General features: G+C 48.5%; 1 protein-coding gene and 1 pseudogene across 1 annotated transcript in view; both read left to right on the top strand.

The window, feature by feature from the left end:
• LOC113909160 (acrosin-like) overlaps window positions 1-14,297 on the top strand; it is a 36,015-nt gene extending 21,718 nt beyond the window's left edge. Inside the window, 2 exon segments of the mRNA XM_035728084.1 lie at window positions 9,899-10,197; window positions 14,147-14,297. Coding sequence (XP_035583977.1) covers window positions 9,899-10,197; window positions 14,147-14,297 — 450 coding nt within the window.
• LOC118357082 overlaps window positions 1-20,525 on the top strand; it is a 183,654-nt pseudogene that overhangs the window by 37,103 nt on the left and 126,026 nt on the right.

The raw sequence follows: 20,525 nt of genomic DNA, 5'->3' as shown, positions 1-20,525 counted from the left end.
TTGCAACGAACCATGAGAGATGATGGACTCTGAAAAACAAACTGAGGGTTCTAGAGGGGAGGAGGGTAGGGGGATGGGTTAGCCTGGTGATGGGTATTAAAGAGGGCACATTCTGCATGGAGCACTGGGTGTTATGAACAAACAATGAATCATGGAACACTACATCAAAAAGTAATGATGTAATATATGGTGATTAACATAACAATAAAAAATTAAAAAAATCTTTTCATTTTTCATTTTTAGAGTCATATTCTATCCCTTCATAGTAGTTAACCTTATTTTTGGTATATATATATATATATAAGTCGTTCTCTCTTTAAAATTCTGGGATACAGTTTCTTCTAACAGACCATAATATACCCTAAATTTCTATCTACTATATGGCTTTGTTCTAGTCTCATGCCTGATCACTTTCCCTCCCTTCTTTTTTAAATCCTCTTCTTTCTTTTTCAAACAACTTCATACCAATTCCTTTTATAAAATCCTTTATATTTTTCATCTTTAGAGTCATTCCATCCCTTCAGCATATTTACCCTTATTAGTGTACATATATAAGCTTTTCTTTTTTAAAATCTTGGGAGGCACTTTCTTCTGATCATATTTGATCATATTCTGTTTTTGTTTTTTTATTTTTTATCTTTTCTTTTTCCTTTTTTTTTTTTTTTACTTTCTTTTACTTTTTTTCCCCCAGTTTCAGGTTTCTTCTGATTTGTTTAATGTATATTTTTCTGGGGTCATTGTTACTCTGTTAGCATTTTGTTCTCTCATTCATCTATTGTCCAGATGGACCAAATAACAAGATGGAAAAAACCACCCCAGAAAAAAGAACAGAAGCAATACCGACTACCAGGGACCTAATCAATATGGACATTAACAAGATGTTGGAACTAGAATTCAGAATGACGATTTTAAAAATACTAGCTGGGCTTGAAAAAAGCATGGAAAATATTAGAGAAACCCTTTCTGGAGATATAAAAGAACTAAAATCTAACCAAGTCGAAATCAAAAAGGTTATTAATGAGGTGCAATAAAAAATGGAGTCTCTAACTGCTGGGATAAATGAGGCAGAAGAGAGAATTAGTGATATAGAAGACCAAATGATGGAAAATAAACACGCTGGGAAAAGGAGAGATAAACAACTACTGGATCACGAGGGCAGAATTTGAGAGATAAGTGATACCATAAGATGAAACAATATTCGAATAACTGGGATCCCAGAAGAAGAAGAAAGAGAGAGAGGGGCAGAAGGTATATTGCAGCAAATTATAGCAGAAAACTTCCCGAATTTGGGAAAAGAAAAAGGCATCAAAATCCAGGAGGCACAGAGAACCCCGCTCAAAATCAACAAAAATGGGTCAACACCCCAACCCATTTTTTTAAAAGATTTTATTTATTTATTGGACAGAGACAGAGACAGCGAGATCAGGGACACAAGCAGGGGGAGTGGGAGAAGGAGAAGCAGGCTTCCCACTAAGCAGGGAGCCTGATATGGGACTCGACCCAGGACTCTGGGATCATAACCTGAGCCGAAGGCAGCCGCTTAATGACTGACCCACCCAGGAGCCCACGACCTATATTTAATAGTAAAACTTATGAGTATCAGAGACAAAGAGAAAATCCTAAAAGCAGCTCGGGAGAAGAGATCTGTAACCTACAATGGTAGAAACATTAATTGGCAACAGACCTAACCACAGAGACCTAGCAGGCCAGAAAGGACTGGCATGATATCTTCAGAGCACTAAACGAGAAAAATATGCAGCCAAGAATACTATATCCAGCTAGGCTGTCACTGAAAATAGAAGGAGAGATAAAAAGCTTCCAGGACAATCAAAACTAAAGGAATTTACAAACAACAAACCAGCCCTACAAGAAATATTGAAAGAGGCCCTCTAAGTAAAGAGAGAGCCTAAAAGTAACATAGACCAGAAAGGAACAGAGACAATATACAGTAAGAGTCATATTCCAGGCAATACAATGGCACTAAATTCATATATTTCAAAAGTGACCCTGAATGTAAATGGGCTAAATGCCCCAATCAAAAGACACAGGCTATCAGATTGGATAAAAAAACAAGACCCATCAATATGGTGTCTGCATGAGACTCATTTTAGACCGAAAAACACCACCAGAATGAAAGTGAGGGGGTGGAAAACAATTTACCATGCTAAGGGACGCCAAAAGAAAGCTTGGGGGGCAATCCTTATATCAGACAAATTAGATTTAAACCAAAGACTGTAATAAGAGATGAGGAAGGACAATATATCCTACTTAAAGGGTCTATCCAACAAGATCTAACAATTGTAAATATCTATGCCCCTAACATGGGAGCAGCCAATTATATAAGCCAATTAACAACAAAAGCAAAGAAAACACATTGACAACAATACAATAATAGTGGGGGACTTTTACACCCCCTTCACTGAAATGGACAGATCATCTAAGCAAATGATCAACAAGGAAATAAAGACTTTAAATGAAACAGTGGAACAAATGGACTTCACAGTTATATTCAGAACATTCCATCCCAAAGCAACAGAATACACATTCTTCTCTAGTGCCCATGGCTCATTCTCCAGAATAGATCACATGCTAGGTCACAAATCAGGTCTCAACCAGTACCAAAAGATTGGGATCATTCCCTGCATATTTTCAGACCACAATGCTTTGAAACCAGAACTCAATCACAAGAGGAAAGTCGGAAGGAACTCAAATACATGGAGGCTAAAGAGCATCCCACTAAAGAATGAATGGGTCAACCAGGAAATTAAAGAAGAATTAATGGAAAGAAATGAAAATGAAAACAGAACTGTTCAAAATCTTTGGGATGCAGCAAAGGCAGTCCGAAGAGGAAAGTATATAGCAATACAAGCCTTTCACAAGAAGCATGAAAGGTCTCAAATACACAACCTAACCCTACACCTAAAGGAGCTGGAGAAAGAATAGCAAATAAAGCCTAAACCCAACAGGAGAAGAAAAATAATAAAGATCAGAGCAGAAATCAATGAAATAGAAACCAAAAGAATAGTAGAACAGATCAACAAAACTAGGAGCTGGTTCTTTGAAAGAATTAACAAGATTGATAAACCCCGGGCAGACTTATCAAAAAGAAAAGAGAAATAACCGAAAACTTTTCAGAATATAGGGATAAAGGGTACATACCTCAATAACATAAAAGCCATCTATGAAAAACCCACAGCGAATATCATTTTCAATGGGGAAAAACTGAGAATTTTCCCCAAAGGTCTGGAACATGGCAGGGATGTCCACTATCACCGCTGCTATTCAACATAGTATTTTAGAAGTCCTAGCCACAGCAATCAGACAACAAAAAGAAATCAAAGGCATCTGAATCAGCAAAGAAGCCAAACTCTCACTCTTGGCAGATGATATGATACTTTATGTGGAAAACCCAAAAGACTCCACCCCAAAACTGCTAGAACTCATACAGGAATTCAGTAAATTAGCAGGATATAAAACCAATGCACAGAAATCAGTGGCATTCCTATACACCAACAACAAGACAGAAGAAAGAAATTAAGGAGTCAATCCCATTTACAATAGCACCCAAAACGATAAGATACCTAGGAATAAATCTAAACAAAGAGGCAAAGAATCTGTACTCTGAAAACTATAAAATACTCAGGAAAGAAATTGAGGAAGACAAAAAGAAATGGAAAAACATTCCATGCTCATGGATTGGAAGAAACAATATTGTGAAGATGTCAATGCTACCTAGAGCATACTACACATAAGGCAATCCCTATCAAAATACGATCCACTTTCTTCAAAGAAATGGAACAAATAATCCCCAATTTTGAATGGAACCAGAAAAGACCCCAAACAGCCAGAGGAATATTGGAAAAGAAAAGCAAAGCTGGTGGCATCACAATTCCGGACTTCAAGCTCTATTACAAAGCTGTCATCATCGAGACAGAGTGCTACTGGCACAAAAACAGACACATAGATCAGTGGAACAGAAGAGAAAGCCCAGAAATGGACCCTCAACTTTATGGTCCACTAATCTTTGACAAAGCAGGAAAGAATGTCGAATGGAAAAAAGACAGTCTCTTCAACAAATGGTGTTGGGAAAATTGGACAGCCACATACAGAAAAACGAAACCGGACCATATACTTACACCACACACAAAAAGAGACTGAACATGGTTGGAAGACCTAAATGTGAGACAGGAGTCCTTCAAAATCCTAAAGGAAGAAATAGGCAGCAACCTCTTCGACCTGAGCCACAGCAACTTCTTCCTAGAAACATTGCCAAAGGCAAGTGAAGCAAGGGCAAAAATGAACTATTGGGACCTCATCAAGATAAAAAGCTTTTGCACAGCAAAAGAAACAGTCAACAAAACCAAAAAACAACCACCGGAATGGGAGAAGATATTTGCAAATGACATATCAGATAAAGGGCTAATATCCAAAATCTATAAAGAACTTATCCAACTCAACACCCAAAAACAAATGATCCAATCAAGAAATGGGCAGAAGACATGAACAGACATGTCAGGTTAAGGTTGCGTTTTGTCAGCAAGGTGTGAGGGTGTCTTGGGGCCTGAATGACAATCAGATCCATCAATCCAGGGTTGTTGAGTGTTAGAATCAGGGCCAAAACCAGGGTTAAGAGTAGGGTCTGATCTGAGTGAGGGATAGTCTGGGTAATGGTTGGGTTTTGGAGTCAGGGTCAGAATCCAGTTTGTCAATAAGGGAAGATCAGGGCAAGGGTCATATTTAGATGCCTCTGAGTTTTATGGTCAAGATCATGATAAGAGTCTGGGTGAGGATTATGGTCAGAATCATAAGTCAAGGTCAGGGTTGGAATACAGTGTGTGAGGTTGAGGTTCAGGGTTAATGAAACAGGGTCATGGTCAAGGTGAGGGTCAAGGTCAGTGTCACAGTGAAGTTGGTCAGCAATCCCTTCCCCACCACCCAGCACCACGTGCAGCTTTTGCAGATGCCACCTCCTGAAACGCTCTCCTGCACTGATCTCACCTTCTTGGGAGTCCTCAGTGCTGCCTAACCCTCCCTGCAGACCTCCACAGGGATACAGGTGTCACGAAGGCAGGGATCTTGGAACAGAATGCTTTGTCCATTGATGGATTCCAAGCACTCAGAAGAATCTGTGGCCTACAGTAGGTGCTCAATTGAAAGCTTATTAATAAGCAACGAGTATCCATAATGTATTTCTGGATGGAAAAGGTACATCTGGAAATAAAATAAACTGTTCACAGTAGTTCTCTCTATAGAAGAATTACAAGAAACTTTCATGGTTTACTTGACACATGTCCATATTGTTTAAAATTATAAATAAATTAATGTTGATTATTTTATAATGACCAAAAAGGGATTCTTCCACTTTGAGAAAAAACAAAGAACTCCAGGTAAAGTTCCGGTAAAGTGACAAGAGACTCATTGCACTGTAGCTATTACCCAAGCCTCAAACAACTGGCAGCCTGTTGGGGAGCCTTGGAACATCTTCGAAGAAACCTTATTCTAGTTCTCTTCTCTAAGGAGGAAAGACAAACCAAGAGGCAAGAAAACACAGGTCTATTTATTCAACAGCAGCTTTGAAAAGGAATCCTTGAGACAGTGAGGGGATGTATTTCCCCATTTCTACTTCACTCCTTTCCCATATGGTTCAGTCCTTCACAGGCTAGAGCCTGATGCAGAAAAGGTGACTGCCTTAGATGTACTTATATACGACCTTGGAGGGCACACTCTGGAGGTGCAGACGGACGGGACATTTGTAAAAGTGGGACAGCAGAGTCTCACTGTAGCCCACCAGGAAGTAGAACTTGTGTGCAGGGAGCTGCCTCAAGACCAGGACACAGATATCCAACTGGATAGCCCAGCGCTTTAGGATCAGCTGGTCGACCAGACACCCTGGGAATGCCCAGCACGAACTTTCGGAGGAAAACATCCTCCACTGTTCACTCTGCAGCATGGTTCTCCCCATCCAGGTTACCTGAAAGGAGAAGGTCACCTCGAAGTCCCAGCAGAAACTCCAGAGTTAATATCCAAGTGCACTGGCCACTCAATTCCACCCCCACCCTGGCTTCTTCTCTCTTCTTCTACAAGTGGAATAAAAATAAGAACACTTTAAAGTTCAAAGTACATTATTTCATAACATTCACAAATAAATCCTGTGAAGTAAGTATTATGGGTTATCCTGGTTTTGCAAAATGGAAGAATGAGGCCTTAATAGCGCACAAAACTCAGATGATCCTCTCCTGTCTAGAATTTCCCCACTCTTTTTGGATGTTTATAGAAGCACTGGCCATCCCATGGCCCAGAGAGATGAGGCCAGCAGCTACTTCTGAGACTGGGGACATGAGCTCTCTCAGCATCCAGGGACATGGCTATAAAGACCCAGGTTTGGGGGACACCTGTGCAATACCATGGGACTCAGCCTGCCACCCTGACAGAAACCACGCCATTTGGAACTCCAGAAAAGCATTCAGAGCAGGAGAAATCTGCATGCCCATCCAAGTGAAACCCCACATTTAGTGGCCCCCTGATGGCAAAACCTGAGCCTAACACTCATCCTGACCCACACCTTCAACTCAGACCCACAGGAAGCTCGCACATCATGGGCAGATCCCTGCTGAATGATCCTAAGCCTTAAATCTAAACCTAGGTTGACTTCTGAGTGGTCTGTCCACAGAAGCCTGGCTCCAAAGCCACTGAGATGGGGACACCTGAGCAAGACCAGAAGACGCAGCCTGTCACCCAGAAGGAAAACAAGCCATTTGGAACTCCAGAAAGCATTCAGAGCATGAGTACACTGCATGCCCATCCAAGGGAACCCCCACTTTCATCGGCCCCTTGGCCACAATCCATGAGCTTGACACTTACCCTGATGAACGCCCTTAAGTCAAACCACCCGTACCACACCACAGCGCCGGCTGTTCGGCTTGCCATGCTGCCAGGCCATAACCGTCACACTAGGGAGGCTTCTGAGTGGTCTGTCCCCAGAGGCCTGGCTCCAAAGCCCCAAGGACTGGGGACTCCTAGCAATACAAGAGGACTTAAACAGCCAACAAGAAGGACCTGCCAACTTAACCCGCCGTTTAATCTCTGGAAAGCATTAAGAACAGGGGAACTCTGAATGCCCATCCCAGCAAATCCCCACATTCAGCACTCCAGTGGACACAATCCCTTAACCTGAAACTCACCCTGACCCACACCCTCAACTCAGAAGCAGCGGAAGCTCACTGCAGCGCCTGGAGATTGGTACTGACATTCCTCTAGTCCCTAACCCTAAACCTACGGTGGCTTTTCAGGGCTCTGTCCCTAGAGACCCCGATCCGAACTCCATGGATTGGGGACTAATGAGCAATACCATAGATTCAACCTGCCACCCAGATGGATTCTGTGAAAATGGACCTCTGGGAAGCATTCAAAACAAGTGGTATTCGGAATGCCAAACCAAGGAAATCCTACTTTCAGTGGCCTGTAGGCCTCAAAACCTGAGCCTAACACTCACCTTGGCCCATGCCCTTAAAACAGAACCCTGGGAAGCTCGCCACTGCCCCAACAGATCAGCATGCCATGCCCCTAGGTCTTACCCCAAACCCTAACATGGCTTCTAAGGGGTCTGTCCCCGGAGGCCTGGTTCCAAAGACCCAGGGATTGGGGACCCCTGAGCAATAGCAGAGGACTCAGCCTGCCACCCAGAAGGACACTGAGCCATTTTGAACTCTAGAAACATACAGTGCCGGAGAAATCTGCATGCCCATTCTGGCAAACCCCCACATTCTGCAGGCTCCCTGGCTGCATGAGCCTAACACTCACTTGACCCACACTCTCAAATCAAACCCCTGGGAAGATCACCCCAGTGCCAGCAGATCGAGCCTCCCATTCCTCTTGGCCCTAACCCTAACCATAAGGTGGCTTCTGAGGTCTATGGCCTCAGAGGCTGGGCTCCAAAGCCCCAGGGATTGGGAATACCTGAGCAATACCAGAGGATTCAACCTGCCACGCAGAAGGAAACCACACCCTTTGGAACTGTGGAAAGCTCTCAGAGCAGGAGATCTCTGCATGTTCATTCCAGCAAACGGCCAATTTCCATGGCCCCCTGGAGGCAAACCCTGACCCTGACACTTACCCTGAACCATGCCCTTAACTCAGACCCAGTGGTAGTGATAAGGAAAATCTGTGACTTAAGATGGCGGACCGAGCCAGGCAGAGAGTCCCAGTCCTTGCCCCGGGGCTCTTTCAGGTGCTTCTCCCTGCCCTGCTTTGGGTATGCACCAAAAGTGCCACGTGTGCAGAAGTAGAAGTGTATTAATTGCCCCCTTTGTGCTCAGGGCTCAGATCATTGGAGATCACTCTACTCTGAAACTGCTGGCATTAAATAAACCTCCTATCCTCCAAGATCTGGGGTGCCGCTAGGTTCCTCCATGGGCGATCCAGTCCAGGTTCCATAACATTTGGTTCCCTGACCAGGAAACCCAACCACACTGGCCCACTGTTGCCACCGGTTTGGGGCAATGGCGGGGTGGTGACAGAACGAGGAATTGTAATGGAGAAGGCATACCCTAATATTTGGCAGTCTCCCGCCCCAGTCGCCTTGGGCTGGCCCCACTCTGCTGTACCCACTGGACTCGAGGAGACTTAGCAGGCGAGGACCTGGTCCCGATGTCACATTCTGGTGGGCCATGGGTCCCAGGATCCAGACAGGCCCACCCCCATTGTGGTGGAAGGGGAGCCTGATCACCTCCCAGAGACCTCTTGGAGGTCTCACAGGTAGGGATTCTCAGGGAGGAAATGTAATAAATTCTGGAGTGTGAATGTGGGAGTGAATATGCAGTCCGACCTGGCTTGCTCAATTGGACTGATTCTGTGAGTCCATGGGCGGGCACCCTTAAGGTCCCCAGAAGTCTACGGTGTCTGAGTGGGCCTGTCTGCAATTCCGTGGTGAATGGCATATAGTTATGGCGGCATCAGAATAGTTTCCGATCATATGTCACAACACTGAGAGAGCTATGGCTAAGCCTCACTCAAGCTCCTTTGGGACACGGCCAGACAGGCATCTGATTGGTCTCATCTCAGTTGGCACCCTCCTCCTTTGTCTGTCTCTGCGCCACCGCACACTGGGACAACACCATGGGGTCAGGGCAGAGTAAACCTATGGTTCTAGAGACCATGATCCAAAATTTCAAGAAGTGGTTTTCAGGAGACTATGGAGTCAGGAAGAACCCCGGCAAGTTAAGAACCCTATGTGAATTGGAATGGCTCACCTTAGATGTCGGGTGGCCTTCAGAAGGGACATTGGATGCCCCAATGATACTTTGAGTATGGCGAGTCATAACAGGAGAACCAGGACACCCTGACCAGTTTCCGTACATTGACTTCTGGCTAGGAACTGCTCAGACCCTTCGCCCCTGGATGCGATTTGCTTGCAATAAGCAGGGACAGGCGAGGGTCTTAATCGCCTCCTCCAAGTGACCTAAAGAAAATCAGCAAAAGCCCCAATCTCCACAAATCCTGGTCGGAGATCCCAAGGATGAACCGACCCTGCCCCCACCGTACGTACCCCCAAGACTGCCTACACATGGCCCTTCAGCTCCAGACACACTGCCGCCATTGGTTTCACCAGCGCCCCCAGGCCCAGAGGATCCACTGGCGCCCCCAGGCCCAAAAGATCCACTTTCTCGAGGACCAGCAGCCAGGCTATGCCCGAGGCCAGTCACAAGCACCCTCCAAATGCCGGCACGAGAGACGCAGGAACCCGATAGGCGCGATGAAGAATGGACGGTCCAACCCAGCCATTCCACGATGTTATTATCAGCCCTTCTCCACAACCAACCTCCTCAACTGGAAACATAACACCCCATCCTACTCTGAGAAACCACAGGCCATGGTAGACCTCATATAATCCCTCTTACAGACTCATCGGCCAACCTGGGACGACTGCCAACAGTTACTCCGCACCCTGTTTAATACAGAGGAAAGGAGGAGAATAATGAAAGTTGCACGGCAGTACCTGGAAGATCATGCACCAGTGGGAGTCATCGACCCTGGTGCCTGGGCTAACACAGCCGCACCCAAAGAGCCCACAGCATGGGACTTCACCACACCCGAAGAACAGTCCCACATCCGCCAGTATCAGGAGGCCCTCCTCCGGGGAATCCAGGCAGGAGCTAAGAAACCCATGAACATGACTAAGGTATCCTCGGTCACAACCAGGTGAGTCCCCTGTGGACTACTACAAAAGACTATGTGAAGCCTACAGGATATACACTCCTTTTGACCCCGAGGCACAGGAAAGCCAACAGATGGTAAACTCCACCTTCGTGGTTCAGGCTTCCTCAGACATCAGAAAGAAACTTCAGAAACTAAATGGTTTTGCCTGGATGAACATCACCCAACTAATCGAGATTTCCAATAAGGTCTACATGAACAGGGAGGTTGCAGCTGAAAGGGAAGCCCACAAAAAGATGAAAGAAAGTCAGCTTCCATGCTGCCACCCTGAATGAAAAGGACAGCATAAAATGGGGAGACCCCAGCCACTGAAAGGGGGGAAGCCCAAAACCCACTTGGCAAGGTATCAATGTGCCTACTCTAAAAAGAAAGGGCAGTGGAACAACAAATGTCCCAAACGGGGAAAGGCTCAGAAGCCCAGCCGCTACAAGGAAGAACCCCGAGCGGAGGACCTCATAGGCCTTGTGGGAATGGACTCAGACTGAGGGGGACCAGGCTCTTTCTTCCTTGGCCCCCATGAACCCACGTTCAAAATGAAGGTGGGGGGCCAACCAGTGACTTTTATGGTTGATCCTGGAGCCAAGCACTCTGTTGTCACCTCCCCAGTGGCACCTTTCAGCAATAGGACTGCAACCATCCTCGGCGCCATGGGGATACGGGTGGTACAACAGCCCTTTTTCCAGGCTCGCCAGTGCAATCTCGGGAGCCACAAGGTCCAACACGCATTCCTTTTTCTGCCTGATTGCCCCATTTCTACTGGGCCAAGACATACTCTCCAAGCTTAGGGCTCAGAAAAACTTTGAGCCCACTGGACACACTAGCCTCCGACTGAACCCAAGGCAAGAGGAGACGGCGTCCCTAATGCTAACAATTACCACACCAAGGGAAGAAGAATGGAGGCTATTCTGTGCCCAGGCCCAACCTAGCAGCCTGCCAGAGTGCAGACTTGCCTTCGCTTCAGTATGGGCTGAAAACAACCCACCTGGACTAGCCCAGAATTGGGCCCCTATCATTGTTGAACTGATCCCAGGAACCCAACCTCAGAGGCAAAGGCAATACCCCCTTCCACAAGAAGCTAAGTTCAGCGTCCAAGAACATCTGACCAAACCAAAGAAGCAGGTGTTCTAGTCGAGTGCCAGTCAGCCTGGAATACCCCACTCCTGCCAGTCAAGAAGCCAGGAGGGGCATACCGAACAGTTCAAGACCTAAGGCCACCAACATGGTGACCATCTCTCTGCACCCGGTGGTCCCGAATCCATACACCCTCCTCGGCCAAATCCCAGGTTTGGCCAGATGGTTCACTTGCCTAGATTTGAAGGATGCCTTCTTCTGCCTCTGCTTAGCTCCCCAGAGCAAGCCACTATTTGCCTTTGAATGGTCTGAACATGATACAGGGCGCCAAATGCAACTGACTTGGACGTGACTCCTGCAGTGGTTTAAAAAACTCACCAACCCTCTTTGGGTAAGCATTGGCCATGGACCTTGCCAGCTTCCCAACAGGGGCCACATGATGCACCCTCCTCCAGTATGTGGATGACCTCCTCCTTGCCAGTTACACACAAGAAGACTGCACAAAAGGCACAAAGGCCCTCCTACAGCTCCTGCCAGACTCGGGGTACCGAGCCTCATGGAAGAAGGCAGAAATCTGCCAACAACAGGTCTGACACCTTGCTTTCCTCCTCACCCAAGGGAAAAGAGAACTAGGGCCGGAGGGGAAAAGGGTCATCATCTCCCTGCCACAGCCCCAGACAAAAAGGGGCCTATGAGAATTAATGGGGCCTGCAGGATTCTGCCACAGCTGGATCCCTGGATTCTTGGTAATGGCAAGACCAGTGTATGATCTCTTAGGGGGACCAGTTCGAGAACACCCTACCTGGACTGAGGAAGCAGAAGCCGATTTCACAGAGATAAAGACCACACTGGGGCAAGCTCCAGCCCTGGGTCCACAAGATGTAGAAAAACCCTTCAATCTCTTTGTGCATGAAAAGGAAAAAATAGCGCTTGGGGTACTCACCCAGACTGTTGGACCCTGGCAATGGCCAGTTGCTTACCTGTCAAAGAAACTGGACCCCATGGCAGCGGGATGGCCGCCATGCCCCAGGGTGCTGGCAGCCACAGTCCTACTCATCAAGGAGGAAGACAGACTCATCCTGGGTCAAGAACTTAACATCAATGTCCTTCATGCAGTTGTGTCCCTCATGAACGCACAGGGACACCGCCTCTTTTCCAACTGTCAGCTAGCACAATACCAAGGGCTCCTCTGAGAAGACCCGCAGGTCACCCTCGAAACAGTAAGGACATTAAATCAAGCAATGCTTCTCCCTACAAAAGAGGGGAAACCAGACCATGACTGATCTGAGGTGATGGATGAAGTCTACGAGAGCCATCCAGATCTGCGGGATCAAGCCATAAAGAATCCAGAGCTCACTCTGTTAAGTGACGGCAGCAGTTACCTACAAGAGGGTGCCCGGAAAGTGGGTTATGTAGTAACTACAACCGCTGAAGTCCTAGAAGCTAAGGCATTACCAGCTGGATGGCCAGCTCAACGGGCTGAATTATAGGCCTTAGTCCGAGCCCTCACCCTCGGTGAAGGGAAAGAAGTCAACATCTATACTGACTCTTGGTACACCTTTGCTACTGTACATATACATGGAGCCATCCACAAGGAAAGGGGCCTCCTGACCAGAGCAGGAAAAGCTATCAAGAACAAAGAGGAGATACTGAGACTCCTCGAAGCCATCTAGCTTCCAAAGAAGTAGCAATCCTGCACTGTAAGGGACACCAGAAAGGAGACAGCCCCATAGCACAGGGAAATTGTCTGGCAGATGAGGCAGCCAAGACCACAGCCAGTGAGGACATGGACAGAGCCCCTTCCCTCATCATGGTCCTAACACCCCCGGAAGAAGTCCCTCCATACAGTTACACTAAAAAGGAAAAGGAATGGGCCATGGCTGAGGGTGCCACCCTGACTGAAAAGGGATGGTGGGTGATGCCAGATGGGCACATCTTTGTTCCAACAGCAACTGGAGGGCATCTAGTCAAGGAATACCACCAACTCACTCATCTGAGAAAAACTGCATTAGAGGCCCTTCTCAGGAAGCACTACTACATCAGTCAGCTGCCAGCACTATGCCGAGCAATGAGTGAATGATGCATAACATGTGCTAAAATTAATGCTCGGTCGGCACCATGGCTCCCATCAGGTGTCTAGAGGATGGGAGCAAACCCCTTCGAAGAACTAGAGGTAGACCTCACAGATGTGCCACCAAGCAGGGGGTTCAGATGTCTCCTAGTAATGGTATGCACATACTCTGGGTGGTTCAATGCCTTCCCAACTAGGATAGAGCAAAGCTGGGAACTAGCTAATGTCCTCTTGTGGGAGACCGTGCCCCAGCTCGGCCTGCCATTAACATTCCATAGTGACAATGTACCCGCATTTGTGACAGACATTGCACAGGTCTTGACCAAATCTCTCAATATCACCTGGAGACTCCACACCACTTACCGGCCCCAAAGTTCAGGGAAAGTAGAGCAAATGAATTGCACCATAAGGGATCCTTAGCAAAGTTTTGTCAGGAGACTAACCCCCCATGGCCGGATCTCCTAGCCCTGGTTCTCCTGCAGGCTCGCTGCACACCTGGGACATCAGGTTTCTCCGGATTTGAATTAACCTATGGATGGCCTCCCTGTACTTGGGAAGCCTTCCAGGAAACTTGCATTGGGTTTGAGATAAAGGGATAAAAGAGCAGCTTCAGGCCCTGGGGGCCACCCTAAAGAAATTACAAAAGTACACCATTGAAAGGGCCCCAATCTCCTTAGGATCTCAGGTACACTCCTTCCAGACAGAGCACTCAGTTTGGGTCAAAGATTGGAAGAAAGACTCCCTCAAACCACCGTGGAAAGGGCCCCACACTGTTTCTTTAAATGCGCCTAGTGCCCTCAAGGTCTCGGGTGTCACCCCGTGGGTCCACCACTCCAGAGTAAAGAAAGCTCATCAATTGGACGAGGAGCCGCACCAGTGGAGAGTCCAGACAGACTTCAGGAACCCACTACGGCTTCACCTTCAACGAGACCCCACCGATTGATGGACACCTGTTCACCATGGTCCCTGCCTCTCATCGGCATGATTTCCCTCATCTTGGGAGTCGGACTCTACACTGTTGCCCCTCCTGACTGGACTTTCCCCCAGATACTTGCTACTGTCATTGCTTATTGGGTGTCCCTAGGGTGTATTACTGCATTTGCTTGTCCACGGTTTTCATCTGCTAATGGGTTAGCCATGATGGCTCTCTCTAACTAAGGTCACAGATCCCAATATTCCTGGCCCTCTGCTGTCTACTCCTGAGCACATTTCACCATGGTTTTCCTGGCCCCAGTCAGTCCCGGTCTTCTGCTACCTGGTGAGCTGTTCCTCCGCACTGCCTCTAGCTTGCCCAGCCAGGCAAGGGGGACAAACTCTCATATCACCGTTACTGGCAAATGGACTTCCCAGCTTATCCCCTCAATTCCGCACCAGCACCCCCACTGATTCTTCCACCTGGGATGGGCACACAGCAAATGTTAACTTCTATTTTGATGGATGCCAGCTTCTTGATACCACCTGGGAACATCACAGACGGTGTTCCTACCATGGCCCACACTCAGATTACCAGCTGGTAGATATCTACATCTGTGGGGGCCCTATGCCTCAACAGCCAAACACCTGCCCTCAGTTCGGCTCACAAGCCTGGGGATGTCCATCATTGGTGGCGACTTGGCTGGGAATGGAACGATGGTCCACCAGGTGGTGGCACCTCAAACAGTGCAATGACATCCATATTTCCTTGTCACGCAATGCCACCCCATCCTCTCACTCTAACAATAACTGTATACCGCTCCCCCTCTCAGTCTTAGAACCCAATGCCACATCATGGGCTACAGGAATCATTCTCCTATTGGGCCAATATCACCTTATGGGGATGGACGCCATGGCCAAAGTTATGATTAAGTCCATGTTCACGCCAAGCCTTACAGTCAACCCCCAGAGTCCGAAAATAACTCACCCTGTCACATCCCTGGGTCCCCCATCCCCACAGAGCAAGCAACTATAGCGCAACTGTCAGGTATGATTAAGACCTCCCACCAAGCGCTTAACCACTCAAATCCACCCCTACCGTCTGACTGCTGGATCTGTATAAAGCCTGGTCCCGTCCAATACCTAGGTGTCATCCTCAACCAATCTACTGTGTCACCTCCCACCTCAGTACCGGGGACCTCAGATTATCCCTTTCTGGCTCTGGTACCGCTGTATGGCAACACTTCTTCTCCCATCATGGGCCAAAGTCGGGTCTGTGTGCCTAACAACCCTTTTCTGGCTTGTGATCAAGGTGTATACATCTGCACCACCCCGCACAATCAGTCATGCACACGTGCCAGTCTCTTAACCGATTTTCAGTCTTCCCTGGGGGCGATGCCCCACTCATATGGAGACCCCCTAGCCACCCTTGATGCTCCCCCATGGCCGACCCTCTTATTGTGAGCCTGCTGGCTGCATCATGTGTTTCCCTCGGCGCCACTGGCTTCAGGATATCTCAGGTTCTGTACCAGGAGTTAACTCAACAACCCGCGGCGAAGTTTTCTGCCCTTGCTCAGTCGGCCCTGGCCCTGCGGCACCAACTCGATTCACTTGCCTCAGTGGTCCTCCAAAACAGGTGTGGGCTCGACCTACACACGGTCATGCCGGGGGGAGGGCTCTGCCTCTTCTTACAGGAGGAATGTTGTTTCTATGCTAATGAGTTGGTGGTGGTCCAAGAAATTCTGACCCAATTACAATAATGAGTACATCGCTGGTGGGAATCACTCCAGCGGACAACTTGGTGGGATACTCTGTCACAATGGTTCCCTTGGTTCGCCCCCTTCATTGGCCTCCTGCTATTGCTTCTCCTCATAGTAGCATTTGGTGCTTGTATTCTTAATACCCTTACAAGGTTTATCACTACTCAAATTGCTAAAATCAGACTCCAGTTACTCCTTACTCACTATCGCTGCTTAGAAGATGATGATGATGATGCCCTCTAAACTAGGTGTTTAAGGGAGCATCAAGGATGGAATAATAAGGAAAATCTGTGTCCTAAGATGGCCGACTGAGCCAGTGACACAGTCCCAGTCCTTGCCCCACAGCTCCTCCGGGTTCTTCTCCCTGCCCCACTTCACACGCCAAAAGTTCCAAGTATGCAGAAGTAGAAGTGTATAAATTGCCCCCTTTGTTTGTGCTTGGGGCTCAGACCTTTGGAGATCACTCTCCTCTGAGCCCACCAGCATTAAATAAACCTCCTATCCTCCACGATCTCCAGGTACCACTTGGTTCTTCCATCAGGCCATCCAGTCCAGGTTCTGTAACAGAAGTGTGCCATATTGCTGGCGGATCGGTCCTGCCATGCCCCTATGCCCTAAACCTGACCCTAGGTGGGCTTCTGAGGTGTCTGTCCCAGGAGGCCTGTCCCAGAGCTCCAGGGACTAGAGACACCTGAGCAAAAACAGAGGACTCAGCCTGCCACTAGAAGGAAAACTAGCCATTTGGAGCTCCAGAAAGCATTCCAAGCAGGAGAAGTCTGCATTCCCATCTCAGTGAAAACCCACATTTAACCACCTCCTGTACCCAAACCCTGAGCCTGAACACACCCTGACCCACGCCCTCAACTCAACCCCCAGGAAACTCGCCACAGTGCCAGCAGATTGGGCCTGCCATGCTCCAGGGCCCTACAACTAACCCTAGGATGGACTCTGAGGGGTCTGTCCCCAGAGTCCTGGCTCCAAAGCCCCGGGGATTGAGGACACCAGAGCAGTACCAGAGTATTAGACTTCCACCCAGAAGGAAACTGCACCACTTTGAATTCTGGAAAGGTTTTACAGCAGGAGAAATCTGCATGCATTTCAGAGTGAACCCCCACTTTCGGGGGCTTCCTGGCCACAAACAATGAGCCTGACACTCACCTGGACCCATGCCCTCAATTAGGACCCCTAGGAAGCTTGCCACAGTGCCAATAGATTGGGCCTCCCATGCCCCTAGGCCCTAATGCCAACCCTAGGTTCGCTTCTAAGGGCTCTGTCTCCATAGGCCTGGCACCAAATCCCCAGGGTTTGTGGCACCTGAGTAAACCGGGGTACTCAGCCTGTCACCCAGAAGTAAACCACGCCATGTGGAGCTCCAGAAAGTATCAGAGCAGGGAAACTCTGCATGCCCATCCCAGGGAACCCCCACAATAAGTGACACCCTGGGTGCAAACCCTGAGCCTGACACTCACCCGGAACCATGCACTCAACTCTGACCCCCGGGAAGCTCGCCACAGCACCAGTAGTTCAGGCCTGCCATGCTCCTAGTTCCTAACTCTAACCATAGGTTAGTTTCTGAGGGGTCTATCCCCAGATGCCTGGCTCCAAAGTCCCGGGGATTGTGGACACATCAGCATTACCACAAGACTCAGCCTGCCACCCAGATGGAAACCACACCATTTAGAACTTCGAAAAGGTTTCAAAGCAGGAGAAATCCGCATGCCTTTCCAATCAAAACCCCACTTTAAGTGGTCTCCTGACTGTAAACCCTGTGCCTGGTACTCTCCCTGACCCACCCATGTCCTTAACTCAGATCCCCGGAAAGCTCACCATGGTGCCGGCATGATGGGCTGGCCATGCTTCTAGGACCTAACTCTAAACCTAGGTGGCTTCTGAGGGGTCTATCCTCAGAGGTCTGGCTCCAAACCCCCAGGGATTGGGGACACCTGAGCAATACCATAGGACTTAGTCTGTCACCCAGAAGGAAACCGCACCATTTGGAACTTGGAATGCATACTTAGCAGGAGAACTCTGCATGAAAATCCCACTAACCCCCACTTTCATTGGCCCCCTGGTGGCAAACCCTGAGCCTAACACTCAACTTGACCAACACCCTCAGCTCAGCCCCAAGGTAAGCTTGTCACAGTGCCAAAAAATGGTGCTTGCCATTCCCCATGGCCCTAACACTACGTTGGCTTCTGAGAGTTCTGTTCCCAGAGTCCTGGCTCCAAAACCCAGGATTGGGGACACCTGAGGAATACCAGAGGACTCAAACTGCCATTCATAAAGAAACCACATTTTTTTAAACTCTGCAAAAGACTCAGAGTGGATAAATCTGCATGCCTATCCCAGCAAATCTACAAATTCAGTGGCCCATTGGACACACACCCTGAGTCTGACATCACCCTGACCCACTCCCTCAACTCAGACACCAGAAAGGTGACCGCAGCATTGGCAGTTCAGGCCTGTCATGCCCCTAAGCACTAACCCTAACTCTAGGTTGGCTTCTGAGGCATCTTCACCAAAAGCGGGACTCCCACGACACAGGTTTTGGGGACACCTGAGCATTAGCAGAGGACTCAGCTTGCCATTCAGAAGGAAACCACACTTTTTGAAATCCGGAAAGTGCTCAGAGCAGGAGATATCCGCATGCCCATCCCAATGAACTCCCACATTCAGAGGCACTCTTCCCGCAGACCCTAAGGCTGACCCTCACCGTGCCCCAGGCTCTCAACCCAGCCCATTGGGAAACTTTCCACATTGCTGGCATATCAAGAGAACTATGCCTCAAGGCCCTAACCCTAACCCTAGATTGGGTTCTGATGGGTCTATCCCCAGATGTCTGGCTACAAAACCCTAGGTATTGGAGTCACCTGAGCAATACCAGCGGATTCAGCTAACCATCAAAAAGAAACCTTGCCTTTTGGAACTCCATAAAGGACTCAGAGCTGAGAACTGTTCAAGCCCATCCCATCGAACCCTCATATTTGGTGGCCCTCTGGCCACAAACTCTGAGCCTGACACACACAGTGATCAACTCTCTCAACTCAGACCCCCAGGAAGCTCTGCCCAGCGCAGGCAGATCTGGCCTGCTGGCACCTGGGCCCTAACCCTAACCCTAGGTTTTCTTCTGAGGGGTTTGTCCCTAGAGGCCTGGCTCCAAAGCCCCAGGGATTCGGGAAAACGGAGCAATCCCAGAGGTCTCAGCATGCCCTTCAGTACAAACTGGTGGCATTTGAAACCCCAGAAATGATTCAGAGTAGAAGAAATCTGCATGCCCATCCCAACGAATCCCCACTTTCATTAGTTCCCTACCCACAAACACTGAGCCTGACAATCACCCTGACCCACGACCTCAACTCAACCCCACAGAAAGATCACCACAGCAATGGCTAATCAGACCTGCATGCCCATAGACCCTAACCATAACCCTAGAATAGGGACTGATGTGTCTCTCCCCAGAAGACTGGCTCCAAATCCCCACGGATTGGGGTCACAAAGCAATGCCAGAAAACTCAGGCTGCCACCTAGTAGGAAACCCTGCCATTAGGAAGTCTGGAAAGGACTGAAAAGAAGAGAACCCTGAATGGCCATCCCAACGAACCCCTAATTTCAGTGGCCCCTTGGCAGCAAGCCTGAGCCGGACACACACCCTGACCCATGCCCTCAACTCAGCCCCATGGAAGCTCCCAACAGTGTTGGCAGATTGGGGCTGCCAAGACACAAAGCCCTAAACCAAAGCCTAAGCTGGCTTCTGAGGGTTCTGTCCCCAGAGGCCTGGCTCCAAAGTCCCATAGAGGTGACATTTGAGCAATACTGGAAGAATCAGCATGCCATCCAGAAGGAAACCACACCATTTGGTACCCTGGAAAGGATTCAAAGCAGGAGAAATCTGCATGTCCATCCCAGCGAACCCTGACTTTCAAAGTATCCTGACCACTATACACTGAGACTGACACTCACCCTGACCCATGCACTCAACTCAGCCCCCTGGAAAGTTTGCCATAGTGCAGGCAGATCGGGCCTGCCATGCCCCATGCCCTAAACCTAGTTTGATTAATAGGAGTCTGTAATCAGAGGTCTGGCTCCAAATTCCTGGGGATTGGGTTCACCAGAGCAATACCAGGGAACTTAGTCAGCCATTGACAGGGAAACCGAGCCATTTCTAACTCCCAAAATGCTTCAGACCAGGGGAAATTTTCATGTCCATCCCATTGATCCCCCACATTCACTGGCCCTCTGGTTCCAAATGCTGATTCTGATTCTCACCCTGACCCATGCCCTCAACTCAGCCCCCCGAGAAGCTCCCCATAGCCCCAGCAGATCTGGCCAGCCATGCTTCTTGTGCCTAACACTAACCCTAGATAGGCTTCTGAAGGTTATGTTCCCAGAAGCCTGGCACCAATGCCGCCATGGATTAGGGATAACAAACAATATCAGAACTCAGCCTGCAACCCAGAAGGAAACTGCAGCATTCAGAAATCCAGAATGGATTCCGACTA

The sequence above is a fragment of the Zalophus californianus genome, chromosome 6, assembly GCF_009762305.2.
Source record: "Zalophus californianus isolate mZalCal1 chromosome 6, mZalCal1.pri.v2, whole genome shotgun sequence".
NCBI classification, from domain to species: domain Eukaryota; kingdom Metazoa; phylum Chordata; class Mammalia; order Carnivora; family Otariidae; genus Zalophus; species Zalophus californianus.
The sequence above is the reverse complement of the archived record's forward strand: the minus strand, read 5'-3'. Positions and strand labels throughout refer to the sequence as shown.